The 21,803-nt window shown below is 44.7% G+C and overlaps 1 protein-coding gene across 4 annotated transcripts in view; it reads right to left on the bottom strand.

Moving 5' to 3' along the window:
• LOC127331787 (uncharacterized) overlaps positions 1 to 21,803 on the bottom strand; it is a 43,397-nt gene that overhangs the window by 385 nt on the left and 21,209 nt on the right. For 3 of the 4 annotated variants that reach the window (XM_051357987.2, XM_071825968.1, XM_071825967.1), the window contains exons 3-6: positions 4,804 to 4,860; positions 3,307 to 3,369; positions 679 to 740; positions 199 to 575 (exon numbers count right to left, since the gene is read on the bottom strand). In XM_051357987.2, the coding sequence (XP_051213947.1) occupies positions 200 to 575; positions 679 to 740; positions 3,307 to 3,369; positions 4,804 to 4,860 (558 nt within the window). In that variant the 3' untranslated portion in view covers position 199. The remainder of the gene's footprint in view (positions 1 to 198; positions 576 to 678; positions 741 to 3,306; positions 3,370 to 4,803; positions 4,861 to 21,803) is intronic. The other variant, XM_051357988.2, reaches the window with a different exon arrangement.

Raw genomic sequence — 21,803 nt, 5'->3', positions numbered from 1 at the left:
TCTATCTATGTATTTGACAGATTCGAAGTTACAGTCACATGTACTTGTTACAAAGCTCATGGCATCGATTTTAGTCTTCACACATGAAAAAAAAAATAGTTTTCAGATATGTGTACTTATTATCGATGCTGTCAGCGGCCGGAGCATGCCAACACACTGGTTGATGATAAGGTAAGCAAAATGATACGTAGTAAATACCTTAGGCGAGGACGATGGCCGTCATGTCAACTATGTTAGACGCAATCTGATCCAGCACCTCGTGTAGCTGTGTGGACAGTCGACTAGGTATGATGGAGAGCCACACGATGCCGAGTCCCTTTCTTTGGCAGGCAATGACAAGCGTGTGGGCGCGGCGGAAGGTAGCGAGGAGCTTCTCCAGGGCGCCTCTCATCGCCGGCTCGTGCGCCATCTTTTTACCCTCGAGCCGCGACAGGAGGATGCTTACTTTGTTCACAAGCTGGCCAATCTCAAGGCACTCGTCATTGTTCTTGCAAACCGCCCCCGCCGCTTCTTTGATGTTGCCGGCAACTTTAGCAATTCTGTGTACCAGGCTGCGCGGAGCCATCATATGAGCGCTACAAAGAACCTGTAATGTTAGTATTTATCTTTACTATTAAATTGAAATAGGACGCGATGGTTGGTGATGGTACGTCGTGTCTCTCCTCTGAAAAACATTACCTGGTTTCACTCAGTTGGATCAGAACTCGGTTTTCCTCCACGCTTGATCCCTGCACGTCGTCCTGCGAGAAAGATAAAAAAAAATAGCTGGGTTCAGTCGTACCCTTCCAGGAGTCTGCGTGTGCACTCAGCCCGCCACCAAGAGACCCGCTTGTCCGGTTCCTGACACCCTGAGTTATCCCCTCCCCCGGTGCCGCCGGTACGGCGGTACTGCCACGATCCATACTTGCCCCGAGCCAAGCCGCCAAGATCCGCCCGCAGGCGAGGGCGCACATGGACGGTTGACCGTCGGCGAGCCGTTCCTGGAATTTTCAACCATGGGAAGAGGCCTCCCTAGCCTCTGCTACTTATGCCGTGCGACCGCCTCTACATGTGCATTCATGGGTCAACACTTACCGGTGTCCTGGTGTGATTGGATGGACAGCATTTTCTCTACATCTATGTCTGCGGTGCTCCTTAATGGTATTCCGGGCAAATGGATCACCTGCAGGAGGGGTTTGCGGCAAGGCGACCCCTTGTCTCCATACTTATATCTCCTCATGGGGGACGTGCTGCAGCGGATGATTCAGCAGGACGCCGTTCTCCGTCACCTCCTTTCTGACGATGCACCTTGCCCGGTGTTGCAATATGCCGACGACACGCTGATTATATTTCGTGCAAGTGCTGAAGCTGCTACACGGATGAGGCTGCTGCTGGATCAGTTTGCTCAGGCAACCAGGCTGGTGATCAACTTTGCAAAAAGTACTTTGGTCCCCATGCACACCACTCAGGAGTTAGCGGATGAGATGCAGGCGATTCTTGGCTGCCGAGTGGAGGGTTTCCCGCAGACCTACTTGGGACTGCCACTGTCCAGTGGAAAGCTGCGTATGGCTCATTTATCCCCGATGATTGCCAAGGTTGACAAATACATGTCCGGGTGGTGCTCGCTTCTCCTCTCCTCGGGCGGCTGGATTGTGTTGTTGAATTCCGTGCTCGATGCTCTGCCAGCCTATGCTATGGGGGCCCTTGAGCTTCCCCCGGCCCTCCTCCAAGCCATCGACGCTCTCCGAAGGGCTTTCCTCTGGAATTTCGATGGGCGTGCTTCTGGAGTCTGTAATTCAGGTGTTGTCTTGACGGTAGATGTATTGTTGTTGTTAGGTCCAAGATACTGTAGCGGGACTTTTGTTTCTTAGTTTTTTTCCTTTTTTTTGGCTGCGTGCATCCGTAATGCCATTAGGGTGGTGCGTTGTTGCAGAGGTTGTGTGTAATTGGTATCTTATTGATATTAATATATTCCCTTTATCGAAAAAAAAGATGTATCTAGACGCTAAATCTATTTATAGACATAGGTAGTAGAAGAAACTGGCAATTGGCAAAGCCATGCAATGACCATGTTGGTTTCACATACTTGCAAATGTAAGATTTATGTGGTGCACATTAACTTTTAATAAAACGCGCAAATAGACACACTCGTAGCACGAAAGAAAAATATGGAAGACTTTACCACCGCCGATTCGTGGTTACTCTCGGTCCTAATCCTCTCGAATATTACGGTGTAGCTCTCTGTCTGGTGTGAGTTCGTAGTGTCCCATTCTCCAATCGCAGCGTCCCATTCTCCAAACACTGGAGCCTAGAAATTTTTTAAAAAAGTTACATGTCATGTGTTGTGGGGGATGCGACAGTAGTAGTCCCATATTGTATATAGATGCATACAGGAACATATAAATTCACTTTTGATCTTAGGTAGATATGCTCCGTTTACCGAAAAACATAATTTTAAATGTGAAAATAAATTCTAAAAAATATTTCACACGTGCATATCGATATTTTATGTGAGCATGTAAAGTTTCCAGAAAGAAAATGATAACTTTTGAAAAATAATATCTCCTACAAACCTTTATTTTAGCTCCGATTTAAATAAAGGAAGAATATGCAACCTAGAGCCAAAACATTGCTCCCATGCATATAGACATACTTACAAATGAGAATGGAAGTTGTACCCGTAGGGGTGGGTCAATTGTACGTGTGCTTGCATTAAATGTTAATTTGACAACGAATTTGAAGTTGTGTAGATATGACTATTAAGGATATATATAACAACCTGCATGTTTTAGCAAGTGCACAGTCAGGTTTATATTAGAATTTGTTTATTCTATAGTTATTCTTGACAGTACCACACTAATCATGTTTGTGTTACCCCCTCCCTCCGATCCATTATAGTGTCACGGTTTTTATTTAAATTTAACTAAAAATAAATTAAAGCCACAAGACTTATTATATATAGATCAAATGGAGTATTTCTTACAGATACTTTTAGGAAAAGATATATAAAGCTTGGCCTCTATACTATTGATTCATGCACTCATATATTATTAGTTCTACATCAACTGATTAATATGTCGACTCGATAATCCTAAGCAACGTCAAGCATCGGTGCCCTACATAAATTTTACAAAAAAAAAAAGAAACCCAAGGCTATCCAAACTGGAGGTTTATCGCGGTAGTATCTGCACAATCCTATCACAAAACGTATGACCTACTTCATTAATCCCCAGGTCAAGTTGGTACATAACTTTCGAATATCATAGTCACCATAACATAGTGGCGACATATTAATGTACATATTTAATTAATGAATTGTAGTCATACCTGCGATGTCTGAGTCCGAGTCTGTTCTTTCTCGCTGGCTTCATCTTGATTTTGTTTTGACTTCTGGTAGTCAAGGATTTCAGCATAATATCATTTATACATGAAAAAATGCACATAATCACACATTTCAGGGCTAGAGTGATATTCTAACTGTAACTTACACGACTTTAAAACATGACGACTTAGTTACATGAAGGGGGTAAACCTGCGTTTGGTTCGTGACCAGAAAATATGGATGATCCCATCCAAAAACTGAATATTTCTAAAAAAGGCTGAACCATATGATCTGTGAATTTCATGACTAATCTCAATAGCCACCTGAGAATCCATGGTCGTCGACACGACTCCGACACCTAGCACCGTCGTATGTCTAGCTCCACAGCTCGGCGGTGGCAAAAATATCGCGGCGAGCGGTGGGCTTGCTTTTCCGCGTGGCTCCCCAGCTCGGCAGCAGCGGCCTCCATGGTGCGGTGAGCGGTGGGCTTGATTTTCAACGTGGCTTCCTAGCTCGGCGGTAGCGGCCTTCATGGCATGGCGAGCAACGAGCTTGCTACGTCTGCGCCACACCCAGTCGACAGAAACGGCCTCGCTAAATACGTGTGGGCAGTGACCTTGCTAGGCATGGGTAGGCGGCCGCTCCGCTAGGTCCGGCCTCTACCACGAAGGGAAAAGGACTCATTAATTACATATTAACTGGTGTGTTAATAGCATATTTATCCTTTTCTATTAATCGTTAATTAAACATATTTTATCCCATCTCATTCCGTACATATTTGCCCATGAACCAAACACACACGTTAAATCAACCCACGAAGGGGTATCAGCAGATTCTAGCCGTCTAAGTAGAACAAAGTTTAAAGAGGGGGGGACACCGGAGCAATAGCCTTAGGACATAGGAGTGTAACGTCTAACATCAGTAATCATGACAATTATCCGGTTGACTAAAAATCCGATACATGGAGCTCACACGTAAGTAGTATAAAGGACAAAGCTTGACATGAGCCGGACTTGAGAAGTTGAGCTCAGCTTCATCAAGACCAAGATGCATACTTCCTCCGTCCGTAAATAAGTGTATATCTAGATTTTATGTGTAGTCAAACTCTTTAAACTTTGATCAAATATATAGGAAAAAATAGTAGTATTTATGATACTAATTTAGTATCTCGAGATTCGTTTTGAAATGTAGTTTTAAATTATACCAAAATCTTATTATATATGTTGCTACTTTTTTCTAAGGTTGGTCAAAACTTAAAATGTTTGACTTAATACAAAAGCTAGAAGTACACTTATTTGTGGATGGAGAGAGTAACTAATAAATTTATGCATGGCCTGGTATCTTCTAGCGATATGTATGTCGAACGCTAATCGACCGGCTACTTGTTCTTATACATAAGTATGTAACTATCTAACATGATAATCACCATACAAACACAAGTTGGTGGCATATTAATGAAACAAGAGTAAGTAGATTGTACATATATATTTAGGCAAACATACCCGTGATGTCTGAGTCTCATCTTTCTTGTTGGCTTCATCCTGATTTCGTTTCGACCTCTCGTAGTCAAGGATCCAGACATACCATCATTTACACATGAGGAAGTTAGGGCATCTCCAACGCGGGTTCGCAAAACGTCCGCGTGCGTTCTTTTGAGTAAAAATGCGTTTCAATACGCGGACGCAAATGCAAAATGGACGGCCAATAAAGTCCGAGGTGACCTAAATTCGACTTAAATTTGGGCGGACTTTGCGTCTGTCCGGCTAGCTTGGGACGGCTCCGGACGTCCGCTTTATCCACCCAGGCCCAGAGCTTCTCTCTCCTCTGTCTTCTTTTCCCCATGGAAATGACCGGCACAGCCACCGGATTTTGGCTGGCCTGGGCTAATGCCGCCGTCGCCCACGCCGGCCGCACCCCGTTGCCGACTCCTCACTTTATTCCATCCATGCCGGAAGTTGCCGCTGCCAAAACGAGCTCCGGCGGCGAACCTCGTCGACGGCGACGCGCAGGGCGATGGCCGCTCGCCACGCCGGTGCGAGCACGACCAAGGGCGGAGCCACGGCCAAGGGGCGGGCAAGGTCGTCGGCCGCTCGCCACGCCGGCCACGGAGCCACGGCCAAGGGCGCAGCAAGGTCGTCGGGCCGCGCCTCGCCACTCCGCAGCGCAGCGTCGGCTGCAAGCACCGGCCGCCGCGGCGCCCTGCCATGCCACGCCGGCCGCGTCGCGCCACGCCGCCGCGTCGGCCACGGGCGGGCACGGGCGGAGCTCGCCGCGACGGGCGCGGGCACGGGCACGGGCGGGGCCGGCCGCGTCGGCCACGGGCGGCGTCGGCCACGGGCGGCGTCGGCCACGGGTGGGCACATGCGGGGGCGGGCGGGGGCCGACGCGCACGGGCGGGGCCGGAGCCGGCCGCGACGGGCACGGCGGAGCTCGCCGCGACGGGCGCGGGCACGGGCGGGGCCGGCCGCGTCGACCACGGTCGGCGTCGTCCAAGGGCGGGCTCAGGCGGGGGCGGACGGGGGCCGGCGCGCACGGGCGGGGCCGGAGCTGGCCGCGTCGGCCACGACCGGGCACAGGACTTCCGACGCCGGTGGGGCGTCCTCCGCCTCGGCCAAGTCCGGCGACGCGCGCACGGGCTCCTGCTGCGCGGGCGCACGGCCTCCCCTACCTCCGCCGTGGCCCTGCGGGAGCTTGCCGTCGTGCGTCTCCGAGTAGTACTAGTACGAGCAGACTTTGGGTATTTGGGTGCATTGGGGAACACAAAAAAAAGTAGGACATCCGCTACTATCCGCGTGTCCGTGTAGCTGATCCAAACGACCCAAAACGGGCGGCTCAACGCGTCCATTTGGGTCGCAGGGTTGGAGATGCTCTTACACCAAAACACATATTCAGAGGCTGTTGTAATAAAGAACTACAGATTTAGTTATCTCAAAAAAGAACTACAGATTTAGAATATTTCAGTACATAATCCAGACTCGGGGTATTGACTAACAACTTCAATCATTGTCAGCTAGCCGAATGATTGAAGATCTGTCGCATGCGGCCCACATATAAGTAAGCCAGCCTTGTGCTCAGCTTGACATGCGTAGTTAGTAGACACTTCATCGAAAATTCAAAGCTGCATATTGGTTACGTGTACTACTTTACCATCTTATACGGCTATAATATGTACTAGTAGAAAAAGAGGCTTCCGTTCAGCCCCATTAGTCGCCAAAATATATGAACCGCGACTAAAGGGGTCTTTAGTCGCGGTTCGGGAGGCGAATCGCGAATAAAGACCTGGGTCCAGCGCGCTCGGTGGCTAGCTGGTGGACCGGAGGAGCTTTAGTCGCGGTTGGCCAGGCCAACCGCGACTAAAAGCCCATCCCTATAAAAGGCAGCTCCGCTCACTTCACTTAGCCATTTGGTGCCACTTCTCTTCACAATCTTCACAAGGGGTGGTGGGTTTGATTTTGGTTCCTCTTATGCACACAAGGTGTTCGTTGAAATGCCCGAGAGCATGAAACAATATGATATGAACTGCCGAGTCACACTTGAGATTTCTCATTTATTTTTCCTCGATCGCGCGGTTAGCAACTTGAACCTTTCATGTGTCATTGATAAAATATGCATGTGTGTAGTTTATTGTTTAATTTCTATTGTTTCTAGCTCGTTAGTTTAACAAATGCATGATAGTTAATTATATACTTTATATAATAATAATGCAGATGAATCGGCAATGGATGTACGGTAACCGACTCTTCGGCGAGTTCACTACGGGTTTGAAAGGTTTCCTCGTAGTGGCTAATGCGAACAAGCAGGGGGGGTTTTGTTATTTGTCCATGTGTTGCCTGTGAGAATCAGAAGAGTTACTCTTCCTCAAGAGCAGTTCACCTGCACCTGCTTCGGCACGGTTTCATGCCAAGCTATAATTGTTGGACCAAGCATGGAGAAAGAGGGGTTATAATGGAAGAAGATGAAGAAGGGGATGATATCATCGATGACAACTATTTTGATCATTTCGGTGATACTTTCATGGAGGATGCTGAAGGTGGGGAAGGTGAAGAAGAGGCACGTGATGAGCCCGCTGATGATCTTGGTCGGACCATTGCTGATGCACGGAGAGGCTGTGAAACTGAAGAGGAGAGGAAGAATTTGGATCGCATGTTAGAGGATCACAAAAATTCACTGTACCCCGGATGCGATAATGGTCTGAAAAAGCTGGGCTGCACACTGGATTTGCTGAAATGGAAGGCACAGGAAGGTCTATCTGACTCGGGATTTGAAAATTTCTTAAAAATGATGAAGAATATGTTTCCAAAGAATAATAAGTTGCCCGCCAGTACGCACGAAGCAAAGAAGGTTGTCTGCCCTCTAGGTTTAGAGGTTCTAAAGATACATGCATGCATTAACGACTACATCCTCTACCGCGGTGAATACGAGAATTTGAATGAATGCCCGGTATGCACTGCATTGCGTTTTAAGATCAGAGGCGATGACCCTGGTGACGATGTTGAGGGCGAGAAACCCAGGAAGAGGGTTCCCGCCAAGGTGATGTGGTATGCTCCTATAATACCACGGTTGAAACGTCTGTTTAGGAACAAAGAGCATGCCAAGTTGTTCCGGTGGCACAAAGAGGACCGTAAGTCGGACGGGGAGTTGAGACACCCCGCAGATGGAATGCAATGGAGAAAGATCGACAGAGAGTTTAAAGATTTGGTCTAAGTACAGATGGCATGAATCCTTTTGGCGAGCAGAGCTCCAGCCATAGCACCTGGCCCGTGACTCTATGCATCTACAACCTTCCTCCTTGGTTGTGCATGAAGCGGAAGTTCATTATGATGCCAGTGCTCATCCAAGGTCCGAAGCAACCCGGCAACGACATCGATGTGTACCTAAGGCCATTAGTTAATGAACTTTTACAGCTGTGGGGCAGACCTGGTGTCCGTGTGTGGGATGAGCACAAAGAAGAGGAATTTGACCTACGAGCGTTCGGACTGATGTGTGAGTAGTTCATCCTTGGACTATGAGTCCATAGCAGTAGCTAGATGGTTGTCTTCTCCTCTTGTGCTATCATGTTAGATCTTGTGAGCTGCCTATCATGATCAATATCATCTATTTGTAATGCTACATGTTTTGTTTGTTGGGATCCGATGAATATGGAATACTATGTCAAGTTGATTATTGATCTATCATATATGCGTTGTTTATGATCTTGCATGCTCTCCGTTGCTAGTAGAGACTCTGGCCAAGTTGATACTTGTAACTCCAAGAGGGAGTATTTATGCTCGATAGTGGGTTCATGCCTCCATTGAATGCAGGACGATGTGAGAAAGTTCTAAGGTTGTGGATGTGCTGTTGCCATTAGGGATAAAACATCAATGCTTTGTCTAAGGATATTTGTGTTGATTACATTACGCACCATACTTAATGCAATTGTCTGTTGTTTGCAACTTAATACTGGAAGGGGTGCGGATGCTAACCCGAAGGTGGACTTTTTAGGCATAGATGCATGCTGGATAGCGGTCTATGTTATTTGTCGTAATGCCCTAAGTAAATCTCATATTAGTCATCATGATATGTATGTGCATTGTTATGCCTTCTCTATTTTTCAATTGCCCAACTGTAATTTGTTCACCCAACATGCTATTTATCTTATTGGAGAGACACTACTAGTGAACTGTGGACCCCGGTCCATTCTTTTACATCTGAATACAATCTACTGCAATCATTGTTCTCTGCTGTTCTTCGCAAACAAACATCATTCTCTACACCATACGTTTAATTCTTTGTTTACAGCAAGCCGGTGAGATTGACAACATCACTGTTAAGTTGGGGCAGAGTATTTTGATTGTGTTGTGCAGGTTCCACGTTGGCGCCGGAATCCCTGGTGTTGCACCGCACTACACTCCTCCACCAACAACCTTCACGTGGTCTTCATCTCCTACTGGTTCGATAACTTTGGTTTCTTACTGAGGGAAAACTTGCTGCTGTACGCATCACACCTTCCTCTTAGGGTTCCCAACGGACGTGTGCTTCACGCGTTATCAAGCTCTTTTTCTGGCGCTGTTGCCGGGAGATCAAGACACGCTGCAAGGGGAGTCTCCCACATCCAATCTCTTTACTTTGTTATTGTCTTGCTTTACTTTATTTTCTGTTTTGTTTGCTTTCTTTATATCAAAAACACAAAAAAATTAGTTACTTGCTTTACTTACTGTCTTGTTTACTTTCTTTATATCAAAAACACAAAAAATTAGTTACTTGCATTTACTTTATTTACCTTTTGTTTATTTCATTATGCTTTCCTCTAAGTTCACTCTTAAAGATATGCCAGTGGGGCATGGGTCTATCATTGGAAGAGATAATATAGAAGAATTTTTCACTTATGTTAGTACAGTTAAAGATTTTGAAGATAGACACTTGGTAAAACTTGTTCCTACTTATGAAAGTGCTACTGCCTCTTTAGTACACATGTTGGAAGCTAGATTTGTTAATCTCAACCCTATAATGCAACATATGTTTCTTACACTCTCTGATATGGAAATGGGAGAAAAGAGAGATTTTGTTTTAGAAATCCTTCTTAGAGAATTTGGTGATATAGCTAAAGAAGCTAGGAAAGTTTTTATTAAGCATAAGAGGCTTGGCTTTTATACCGATTTTGCAAAAACACTTGAAAAGATGGAAAAAGATAGACTAAAGTACACTAATAAAGTCAATTGTGAGGGGAGATTAAAGTACCAATACCTAGTAAGCTCCTAGGAATGCATGAAACTCTAGAAAATAACTATGCTTGGCTTGTTCCTGAAAATTTGTTTGATGAGGATAGTAAGCTAAGAGTAACGAAAGAGGAGTTCCTTACATAGACAAGATACAATGCATAGTTGATAAAAATCCGAACCCCTCCGTTGATGCTTCATCTCTTGATAATACTTGATTTACACTTTCTGCGCCTAGCTGAAAGGCGTTAAAGAAAAGCGCTTATGGGAGACAAACCATTATTTTACTTCTGCATTTTGTTTTATATTTATGTCTTGGAAGTTTTTACTACTGTAGCAACCTCTCCTTATCTTTATTTTGTTGCATTGTTGTGCCAAGTAAAGTCTTTGATAGTAAGGTTGATACTAGATTTGGATTACTGCGCAGAAACAGATTTCTTGCTGTCACGAATTTGAGTAGGTCTCTCTGTAGGTAACTTAGAAAAATCAGCAAAAATTCATGAGTGATCCTCAGATATGTACGCAACTTTCATTAAATTTGAGCTTCTTCATATGAGCAAGTTAAGTGCCTCTAAAAAATTCGTCTTTACGGACTGTTCTGTTTTGACATATTCTGCCTTTTATTTCACATTGCCTCTTTTGCTATGTTTAATGGATTTCTTTGTTCCATTAACTTTCAGTAGCTTTGAGCAATGTCCAGAAGTGCTAGAAATGATTGTGTCACCTCTGAATATGTGAATTTTTTATTATGCACTAACCCTCTAATGAGTTTGTTTTGAGTTTGGTGTGGAGGAAGTTTTCAAGGGTCAAGAGAGGAGGATGATACAATATGATCAAGAAGAGTGAAAAGTCTAAGCTTGGGGATGCCCCCGTGGTTCATCCCTGCATATTTCAAGAAGACTCAAGCATCTAAGCTTGGGGATGCCTTACCTTCTTCATTGACAACTTATCAGGTCACCTCTAGTGAAACTATATTTTTATTCCGTCACATCTTATGTGCTTTACTTGGAGCGTCTGTATGTTTTTGTTTTTGTTTTTGTTTGAATAAAATTGGATCCTAGCATTCTTTGTTTGGGAGAGAGACGCTCCGCTCGTTCATATGAAAACTGGTGTTCTTAGCTTTACTTTTAATGTTCACGGCGAAGGATGAAACTGCTTCGTTCATTGTTATTTGGTTGGAAACAGAAAATGCTTCATGTGGTAATTGGTATATGGTCTTGAATAATTTGATACTTGGCAATTGTTTTGAGCTCTCAAATAGATCATGTTTAAGCTCTTGCATCGTGTACTTTGCACCTATTAATGAAGAACTACCATAGAGCTTGTTAAAATTTGGTTTGCATGATTGGTCTCTCTAAAGTCTAGATATTTTCTGGTGAAGTTTTTGAACAACAAGGAAGACAGTGTAGAGTCTTATAATGCTTGCAATATGTTTTTATGTAAGTTTTGCTGTACCGGTTCATACTTGTGTTTGCTTCAAACAACCTTGCTAGCCAAAGCCTTGTACTGAGAGGGAATGCTTCTCGTGCATCCAAAACCTTGAGCCAAAACCTATGCCATTTGTGTCCACCATACCTACCTACTATGTGGTATTTCTCTACCATTCCAAAGTAAATTACCTGAGTGCTACCTTTAAAATTTCATTCCTTGTCTTTGCAATATATAGCTCATGGGAAAATAGCCTTAAAAACTATTGTGGTAAAGAATATGTAGCTTATGTATCTTATTTCTTATAAGTTGCTTGTTGAGAGGTAACCATGTTTTTGGGGACGTCATCAACTATTACACTTTTGTTGAATATCATGTGAGTTGCTATGCATGTTCGTCTTGTCTGAAGTAAGGGTGATTTATCATGATCAAATGGTTTGAGTATGCATATTGTTAGAGAACAACATTGGGCCGCTAACTAAAGCCATGTATCATGGTGGAAGTTTCAGTTTGGACATTAATCCTCAGTCTCTTATGAGAATATTATCTGTTGTTGAATGCTTATGCATTAAAGAGGAGTCCATTATCTGTTTTCTATGTTGTCCCGGTATGGATGTCCTTAAGTTGAGATCTATCAAAAACGAGAAATCAAATGCGATCTATCTCCTTGGACCTTTGTACAGGCGGTATAGAGGTACCCCTTTGTGACACTTGGTTGATACATATGTAATGCAATGATAATCCATGGAAATCCGAGCTAATTAGGACAAGGTGCGAGCACTATTGGTATCTGATGCATGAGGCTTGCAACTTATAGGATGTCTTATGCATAACACATATGAATTATTACTACCGTTGACAAAATTGTTTCTATGATTTCAAAATAAAAGCTCTAGCACAAAAATAGTAATCCCTGCTTTCCTCTGCGAAGGGCCTTTCTTTTACTTTATGTTGAGTCAGTTTACCTATTTCGTTCTATCTTAGAAGCAAACACTTGTGTCAACTGTGTGCATTGATTCCTACATACTTGCTTATTTGCATTCATCATATTACTTTGTGTTGACAATTATCCATGAGATATACATGTTGAAGTTGAAATCAACTGCTGAAACTTATATCTTCCTTTGTATTGCTTCAAAACCTTCTTCTAAGAATCTATTGCTTTATGAGTTAACTCCTATGCAAGTCTTATTGATGCTTGTCTTGAAAGTACTATTCATGAAAAGTCTTTGCTATATGATTCAGTTGTTTAATCATTGTCTTTACCATTGCTTCGAATCACTTCATTCATCTCATATGCTTTACAATAGTATTGATCAAGATTATGATAGTAGCATGTCACTTCAGAAATTATCCTTGTTATCGTTTACCTACTCGAGGGCGAGTAGGAACTAAGCTTTGGGATGCTTGATACGTCTCAAACGTATCTATAATTTCTTATGTTCCATGCTAGTATTATGACAATACTCACATGTTTTATACACACTTCATATTATTTATATGCATTTTCCAGCACTAACCTATTAACGAGACGCCGAAGCGCCAGTTCCTGTTTTCTGCTTTTTTGGTTTCAGAAATCCTACACAGGAAATATTCTCGGAATTGGACGAAACAAAAGCCCAGGGTCTTATTTTCCATGGAGTTTTCCAGAAGACCGAAGGAGATACGAAGTGGGGACACGAGGTGGCGACACCACAAGGCGGCGCGGCCAAGGAGGGGCCCGCGCCGCCCTATGGTGTGGGCCCCTCGTGCGCCCCTCGACTCTGCCCTTCCGCCTACTTCAACTCTCCGTCGCGAAAACCCTATCACCAAGAGCCACGATATGAGAAAAGTTCCAGAGACGCCGCCGCCGTCAATCCCATCTCGAGGGATTCAGGAGATCGCCTCCGGCACCCTGCCGGAGAGGGGAATCATCACCCGGAGGACTCTACATCACCATGATCGCCTCCGGACTGATGTGTGAGTAGTTCATCCTTGGACTATGAGTCCATAGCAGTAGCTAGATGGTTGTCTTCTCCTCTTGTGCTATCATGTTAGATCTTGTGAGCTGCCTATCATGATCAATGTCATCTATTTGTAATGCTACATGTTTTGTTTGTTGGGATCCGATGAATATGGAATACTATGTCAAGTTGATTATTGATCTATCATATATGTGTTGTTTATGATCTTGCATGCTCTCCGTTGCTAGTAGAGACTCTGGCCAAGTTGATACTTGTAACTCCAAGAGGGAGTATTTATGCTCGATAGTGGGTTCATGCCTCCATTGAATATGGGACAGTGACAGAAAGTTCTAAGGTTGTGGATGTGCTGTTGCCACTAGGGATAAAACATCAATGTTTTGTCTAAGGATATTTGTGTTGATTACATTACGCACCATACTTAATGCAATTGTCTGTTCTTTGCAACTTAATACTGAAATGGGTGCGGATGCTAACCCGAAGGTGGACTTTTTAGGCATAGATGCATGCTGGATAGCGGTCTATGTTATTTGTCGTAATGCCCTAAGTAAATCTCATATCAGTCATCATGATATGTATGTGCATTGTTATGCCCTCTCTATTTGTCAATTGCCCAACTGTAATTTGTTCACCCAACATGCTATTTATCTTATTGGAGAGACACCACTAGTGAACTGTGGACCCCGGTCCATTCTTTTACATCTGAATACAATCTACTGCAATCATTGTTCTCTGCTGTTTTTCGCAAACAAACATCATTCTCTACACCATACGTTTAATCCTTTGTTTACAGCAAGCCGGTGAGATTGACAACCTCACTGTTAAGTTGGGGCAAAGTATTTTGATTGTGTTGTGCAGGTGACAAGGTATCAACTTGTCAATGCCTATGGATTGTAGGCTAGGGTTTAGTTAGAAGTAGAGGGCAAGTAGATCTCGAAGGTTTCAGCCGAAAAGTACTCGACGATTATGAAAATTAGGGTTTGCAGATAATGATTCGATGATCTCCTCGTCCCTCGACTCCCCCTTTATATAGGAGGTGGAGCCGAGGGATTCGTGTAGTACAAATTACAGAGTCCGGGACGGTTTCTAACTCATCCCGCCAGATTACAAAATAACACTTCCTATTACAACTCTATCTTTCCTTAAATACATCTTGGGCTCTCGAATCCTCTTATTCTTCGGGTAGTGGGCCTTCAGTAAACCCCGGGTACTATCTTCGGCAAGCCCATTTGGGATGCCTATGTCAGTAGCCCCCGAGATTTTGCTTGAATCGTAGAATCAGGGAAAATCTCCACTGTTTATTTTTATTCAAAAGCTTTAACCTTTTTATACTTCTTCATATAAAATTCTATATTGTACAGGGATAATGGTAGTTGGGGCTAGTTCATCTGACGGATCAGGTACTAGTTAACTGCTCTGGTGGCAATCCGCAAAAACCTACTTCAAGATCACGTCCCTGGACATGATCTCGGGATACTGGTGTAAACGTCGACAGTGCCGCTTAAGGTCTTACCATTCGTCGAGTCCCAGTCAAATTTATCGGGTACCTAACGCGTCCGTTAGGATTTTTCTTCGTATCTGTTGATACGGATAAAAGCAGCAGAGCGCAGTCTTTGGCGATGCCACGCCCAGCAGAACGGATCTGGGGTCTTACCTTCGCAAATTTGCGGCATTCAGAAATTGATCGCAACTTTGGCGTTCTGAGAATATATTGTCGAGTGCTTTTCCGGCTGTTGGAATGGCACATTTTATCGAGTCAATTTTGACTTATATTGTTCTCCCGATGGGAGTATATGTAGAGTTAATTATAACTCGAAATATACTCTCTTGCTTTTCTATCTTTTATTTTTGAACTTCATCGGGTACGCGAACAGCGTTCCCGATGGGAGTAGCCCCCGAGGCTACAGCCAAGAACTTGTGCTTGGTTGTAGGCTCAACATTTTAGTCCACCTTGTCACTATATTGTTATTATGTCCCAATATGATCTTCTCTTTATCTCTCGGGTGCGCGAACAGCGCTCCCGATGGGAGTAGCACCATAGGCTACAGCCAAGGACTTGTGCTTGGTTGTAGGCTCAACATTTTCTATATTGCCATACTCGAAATTTTACTTTTTGTCGAAGTAGCCCCCGAGCATTTGGGCAAAAACTTGTATTTGGTCAAAGGCTCCCGAAGTATTCAAATAACTCCTCTTGTCGCCAATCTTTTCGAATTCTTGTCGGCATGCTTCAAATTTACTTCATCTCTGTTTAACAGTCGTGATTTTTCTGCCCTGTGGGTCCATTTGCTTCTTCCACGTTGACACGTCGTGCAAGTGGGGGACACACGTCCTCCGCTTTTCCGGCGCACGTACGGTAACGCTTATCTCGATAAAAATACCTTTTTACCCTTTTATCTAGAAGATTTGTCGTCACCACACGATTTCTTCATCCAACGGTTCATCGCTTCACCCGATTCTTATATAAACCTTTCTTCAACCTCCGTGCACTCCCTCGCTTGCGCCGCACATCTGTTTCTCTTCGCAAAGCTTCCCCTGCGCCCAACTCTCTCTGTTCTTCCACACTCACGATCACTGCTTTGCCCATTGCCGTTGATGCCACCGCGCACACGACTTACTCGCCACAGCACGCCAGAATCCAAGATGGCCGCCGAAGATCTTGAGTGGGAGAGATCCAAGATCTCCAACCAGGATGTCAATACGCTGAAGAGGCTTGGCCTCATGAAGAAAGAAGACGCCATCCGCTTTCCTAGCGAGGAGAGCTACCCCAACCCTCCAATGGAGTATCGGGTTAGTTTCGTTGATCACCTTATCCGCGGCCTGTCGGCCCCAATTCATGATTTCCTCCGCGGCCTTCTTTTCGTTTATGGGATTCAATCGCACCAGTTGACCCCCAATTCCATCCTTCACATTTCCATTTTTATCACACTTTGCGAATGCTTCCTCGGAATTCCTCCTAATTGGATTACGTGGAAACGCATTTTCTGCCTCCGCCGTAATGGCTCTCACAACGCCACCTATAACATAGGCGGCGTTGTTATCTGTGTCCGAACTGATGTCGATTATTTCGACGTCAAGTTTCCTGATTCTGTCCAAGGATGGCGCAAAAGATGGCTCTACATTCACGAAGAAAATGCCAACTCTGTGGAGCACAACATAATTCCTTTCGACGGAAGTGCCAAGATCCAGCGCCGCCGTTCCTGGGACGCTGAAGCTTCCGAAGAAGAGAAAAAGGCGACAGAAGCTCTTATGTCTCGTATTCATCAGCTCCAAAATACTCGAGGCAAAGAACTATCTCGGTGTTCAAATCACTGCCTACTTCCTTAGGATTAGAGTGCAGCCTCTTCTGTGCTCGCAAAAATCCCCTTTGAACGTATTCGGTGAAAACGACGCCAATGCAGAATCTCCAACGATCTTTACGTAAAGGACTTGGAGAAATTGGTTCGAAGAGTTTCTCGACTAGCCAAGAAGGATCCTATTCCCTCCTCTTGTCGAGTAGAACCATACAGTGCTTCCAATCCTCTTCCCGAGGTATTTTGTCTTCTCGAGTTTTTGTCTTGTTCTAAACTTTTCCTTGCATCTCATTGTATTGGTATCTCGCTAATTTTCTTTTGTCGCTATTTTCTTGCAGAACCATCCTACTATGGCTTCCCTTCCTCCTCTTCCTGAGGATGGAGAAGTCGAAGAAAGGACCATTGTCACGGATGATAATCAGGAAGCTCCATCTTTTGTGAACGAACCCGTGGATTCTCGAAAATCTGCGGGTCATTCTGAAGATACTTTATCGGCACAATCTCCTCCCCCCACTGTCTCTCCAAGAGGCAAAAGGAAAAGGAACGATGTCGAAGATTCCGGCACTTCCAAAGCCGAAGAAATTGATCCTTCACGTCAGAAGGCAGCTTATGAACCTTATCTTGGATCCTTCGTCAGCTCGTAAGTCCTTTTTACTTTTCTTCTTATTTCTGTACTCGAAATGTTTATCTTGTCTTGATTTTAAGCTGTCGATTTTTAACCAACAGTGATGACGAGGAAGAAGTACCAAGTGTTGACGTGGCTCCTCGAACAAGCACGTCACATCTTGTACTTGCCTCGTACACGCTAGTTGAAGGAGAAGAATCCTCGCCTCCTCAACAAAACGTCGTCACCACAACTCCGCCAGGAAGCCCCCTTGCTCCTTCACCAAAAAGGACAAGGGTTGAAAAGATTGTTGAGCCTGCCCCTCAATTGGGCAGTTAAATGGACTCTGCTCTTGGATGATGTAAGTTTGTTGATATCTGTGTTTCCCCTATGTTGCTTTTTTTACGTCTTCACTCTCTTTTTCATGTCGGTGCTTCTTTTCCTGCGTTCTTCTTTAATAGCCCATGATCAAAGAGCTTCTCCGCATTGGGTCCCAATTTATTGGGTACCGTGAGTATGCTAGCGAGCCGAAGGTAACAACTTTTATACTTGCCGTTTTTCCTTGACTTTTTGCTCCTGTTGCTTGTCGCGATTTTTGATCTTTCCTCTCTCTCTTTTTATATCTCGACGGAGAAACTTGCAGAGGCCACCAAACGTGCCGACGCGCTTGCTCAAAAACTTGAGCAAAGTGAAGCGGCTCGTAAGAAAGCCGAGCTTGTTGCTAGTGAAGCCAAAGCCGAGGCTGATGACGCTAGAGCAAAGGCTGCTAGTGTCGAGGGATTGCAGAAAAAACTTGAGGATGTCAGAATCGCCTTAGACGAGCACAAAGCTGCACAAGCTTCTCGTGAACAAGGAATCCTCAAACGTCCGAAATCCCAAAGTCGACGCACTTTCGTAAGTTTTGATCCCTTCTATTTTTACGAGAGTCACTGTTTTTTGTTGTTTGACCCACATTTTATTTCCTTGGCAGACCAAACAAACCAGGAATTTGATCTGTCGAATCCTCGTCGACGACCCTCTCATTGATGCACTTTCCTATCTGGAGCTGCATGGGTCCGAAATTCGTGAAGGCGTGGCCAATGCTAATGCAGGATTGTCGGCGTTGTTCCCCTACTTCTTCCCGAAGAAAGAGGAGCCCTCGACTTTCCTTAATCTCGCCAAGATGTTCAATTCATCAGAAGACCTTGGACTGAAGATGCGCCAAGAAAATATGAAAATTGCTGTCGAAAGCACTGTCGCTTTGGTTGCTGACAGTCAACAGGCTGTTGATTGGACGAAAGTTGGCGACACCGAGCAGATAGAGCAATCAAGATGGAGGTCGTTGATTAAGGCAGCCAAGCCCAACACGAAGAAGATCTTGGCCTATCTCGGGATCAAACCAGCGTCGACTCCTAGCTCATCAAGGCCGGAGGTCTAGTTGCATGCCTCTTTATTTTTCTTTCTATGTTTCTTTTGCTCTTGTCGCCAAAGTAGTCATTTGGCGACACGTACTTCCTTAGCTCCACTGTAATGCCTTTGTAATTATTCCGAGAGATCAATGAAAACTCTATCTTTGTTTGTTGTTTGATGTTGTCTTGTCTAAATTTCAGTTGATATTTGATAACTATACTCCGTCTGCCGCTCCTTCCAATATTTCGCCCTCTTCTTCTCGCTCGAGGGGAGCTTTTGCTGGTACTGCACCTGTCGAAGATACCTTGTCGCAAGAACTGGACGAACTTCGACAGCAACTTCAGTATGCGAAGAAGCAAACACTTGTGATGATGGAAAAGTCTCATAAATCATCTGAAGCCGAAAAAATTGCACTTCAGCAAGCTCGCGAGGCCGTGGCTGCTAAGGAAATTGCTGCTTCCGAGGCTGAAAAGGCGACTACTCGAGAAAATTTCATGCTCGAGTTAATGAATGAAGCCAGTGCTGATATGTCGGGTATGCTTGTTTCATCCTCCGATATCTTTTATCTTCATGCTACGTCTCTTGAAGTTTTTCTGCTCCTTTGCTTTAATGTGTTCCTTTATCGATATATTGTTGCGGAAGAAGAGAGGGTAAATACTAGGACGAACCTCCTTGTTAACCTTTCCCTTGATCATGGTTCTTTGTTTTGGGCTACGCCAGAAAGGACCCGCCAGGTTGTCAGATTTCAAGATCGCGTTTCTCAAACTCACGATTTCCTTGATTTCTGTACCAAGACCCTGTTCATGGTTTACAATTCCATGTTCCCTCGGAACGTTCAACCAAAAACTCTTCCTGAGGTAATGGAAAAATTTAAGGACGCTCACAAGATCCATGATTTTGTCAAAGCTCAACTGGTGGCTGGCGCCAGATTTGCTCTTATCATGCTTCAGATATGCCACTCGAAACTTGACCTGACCGAAGTTGTTGCGAAAGTTCATGAGAAGGTAAAGCGCCGAAGAGTTGGTGTCGACCGAATTAACACGAAGGTTTCGCCTATAGCCGAGGAAATGATTGAAGACCTTCTTCGGATGGATGCCGACTTTTTTGCCGACGGTCATTATGCTGACTTTCTTGGCGCTGCTCCCGAAGAAGGCAGAATTACCCTTGATGACATACTGCATCAGGAGTAATTATTTTCCTTTTGTAGATAACTCTTCTTTTTAACCTATGACTTTGATTATATATTGTGAAGCAAACGTCGTATTTCTATATTTGACTAGCCCCCGAGTATTTCGGTGGCTAGTTGTTGCGAGGTTTTTGAACCAAGGCATTCATTATTGTGAATATCAGCCCCCGAGCGTTTTTATTGAGTACTATTTTGTATTTTCATTGACTCACGAGGTATTTTTAATACCAAGGCGATGCTTTTTTCTTTCGACGAACTATATTGAAATTTGTCGGGTTCGAGACTTTGAGCATGTCGATAAAGAAAAAGTTATATTGACACTATCTTTATTATATTGCAGCACCGCGAGCCCGCCTCATTAAAAACCTTTCCCGGCCCCACTCGGTGCCCCGAAAAAGGAAAAGAGTGCGTCTGAAAACTCGCGGGCGTTTCAGTACATTGAAGTTTCATAAGGACTGTATTTCAGCTCTAGGCATAGAAACGCCTGAGTTGCGCCACGTTCCAAGGGTTTTGCTCCTCCACCCCTGTCTTCTTGTCCTTTATTCTGTATGCTCCTCCTCCGATTACTTCTGTGACGATGTAAGGGCCAAGCCATGGTGACTCGAGTTTTTCATGACTTTTTTGCGTGAGCCGAAGAACTAGGTCTCCCACCTGAAAAGACCTCGGCCGCAAACGTCGACTGTGGTAGTTTTTCAAGTCCTGTTGGTATTTGGTTACCCTTGATAGTACTTCGTCTCGAGCTTCGTCGAGTGCGTCGACGTCGTCCTCCAACGCTGCCGTAGAAGTTTCTTCATTATATTCAGTGACTCTGGGGGAGTCGTGCTCTATTTCTGTTGGCAGTACTGCCTCTGCTCCATGGACTAGAAAAAACGGGGTCTCCTGTGTCGCCGTATTTGGTGTTGTTCGGATGCTCCACAACACACTTGGTAGTTCTTCTGGCCAGGTATGCCGAGCTTTTTCCAGTGGTCCTAACATGCGTTTCTTGATGCCGTTGCAAATGATGCCATTGGCTTTCTCGACTTGCCCATTGGTTTGAGGATGTGCAACTGATGCAAAGTGCAGCTTGATACCTACTTCCTTGCAATAATCTTTGAATTCGTTGGATGTGGAAGTTACCGCCATTGTCCGTGACGATCTTTGTGGGGTACTCCAAATCTGAAGACGAGGCCTTTTACGAATTTTACTGCAGATACTCCGTCTGGTGAATTTATCGGCTTCGCTTCTATCCACTTTGTAAATTTGTCGACAGCTACTAGCATATACTCCTTTCCTCCTGGCCAGGATTTGTGTACTTGCCTACCATATCAAGTCCCCATTGGGCAAAGGGCCATGACAATGGTATTGGTGCTAGTTCTGCTGCTGGAGAGTGGGGTTTTGCGGCAAACCTTTGACACGCGTCGCAAGTTCTTACTATTTCCTTAGCGTCCTCGATTGCTGTCAACCAGTAGAATCCTGCCCGAAAAACCTTGGCTGCAATAGCTCGACTACTTGCGTGGTGGCCACAGATTCCTTCGTGTACATCCTTCAGAATTATTCTTCCTTCTTCGGGTGTGACACACCTTTGCAGGGGCCTTTGAAATACTCCGCTTGTATAATTCCCCTTTGACTACCGTGAAGGCTTTGGAGCGTCGAATTATTCGCCTTGCCTCGACTGGATCATCGGGTATTTCTTTCCTGAGGATGTATGATATGAACGTCTGCATCCATGGTATCTGTATCACCATGACCAGGTCTTGTTCTTCTTCTTCTTCCTCTTGCTCTTCCTTGGTAGCCCCCGAGGGTTTCTTCTTTTTTGACTTTGTTGATTTGGTGGATCTCTCTGTTATCTCTTCCCAGAATACACCTGGCGGGACCGCAAGGCATTGCGACCCGATATTTGCAAGAACGTCGGCTTCGTCGTTGCTCAATCTACTAATATGATTTACTTCGCATCCATCGAACAACTTCTC

Source organism: Lolium perenne, chromosome 2, assembly GCF_019359855.2.
Source record: "Lolium perenne isolate Kyuss_39 chromosome 2, Kyuss_2.0, whole genome shotgun sequence".
In the NCBI taxonomy this organism is placed as follows: Eukaryota; Viridiplantae; Streptophyta; class Magnoliopsida; order Poales; family Poaceae; genus Lolium; species Lolium perenne.
Note: the sequence above shows the minus strand (reverse complement) of the source record. Positions and strands in the feature narration are given on the sequence as shown.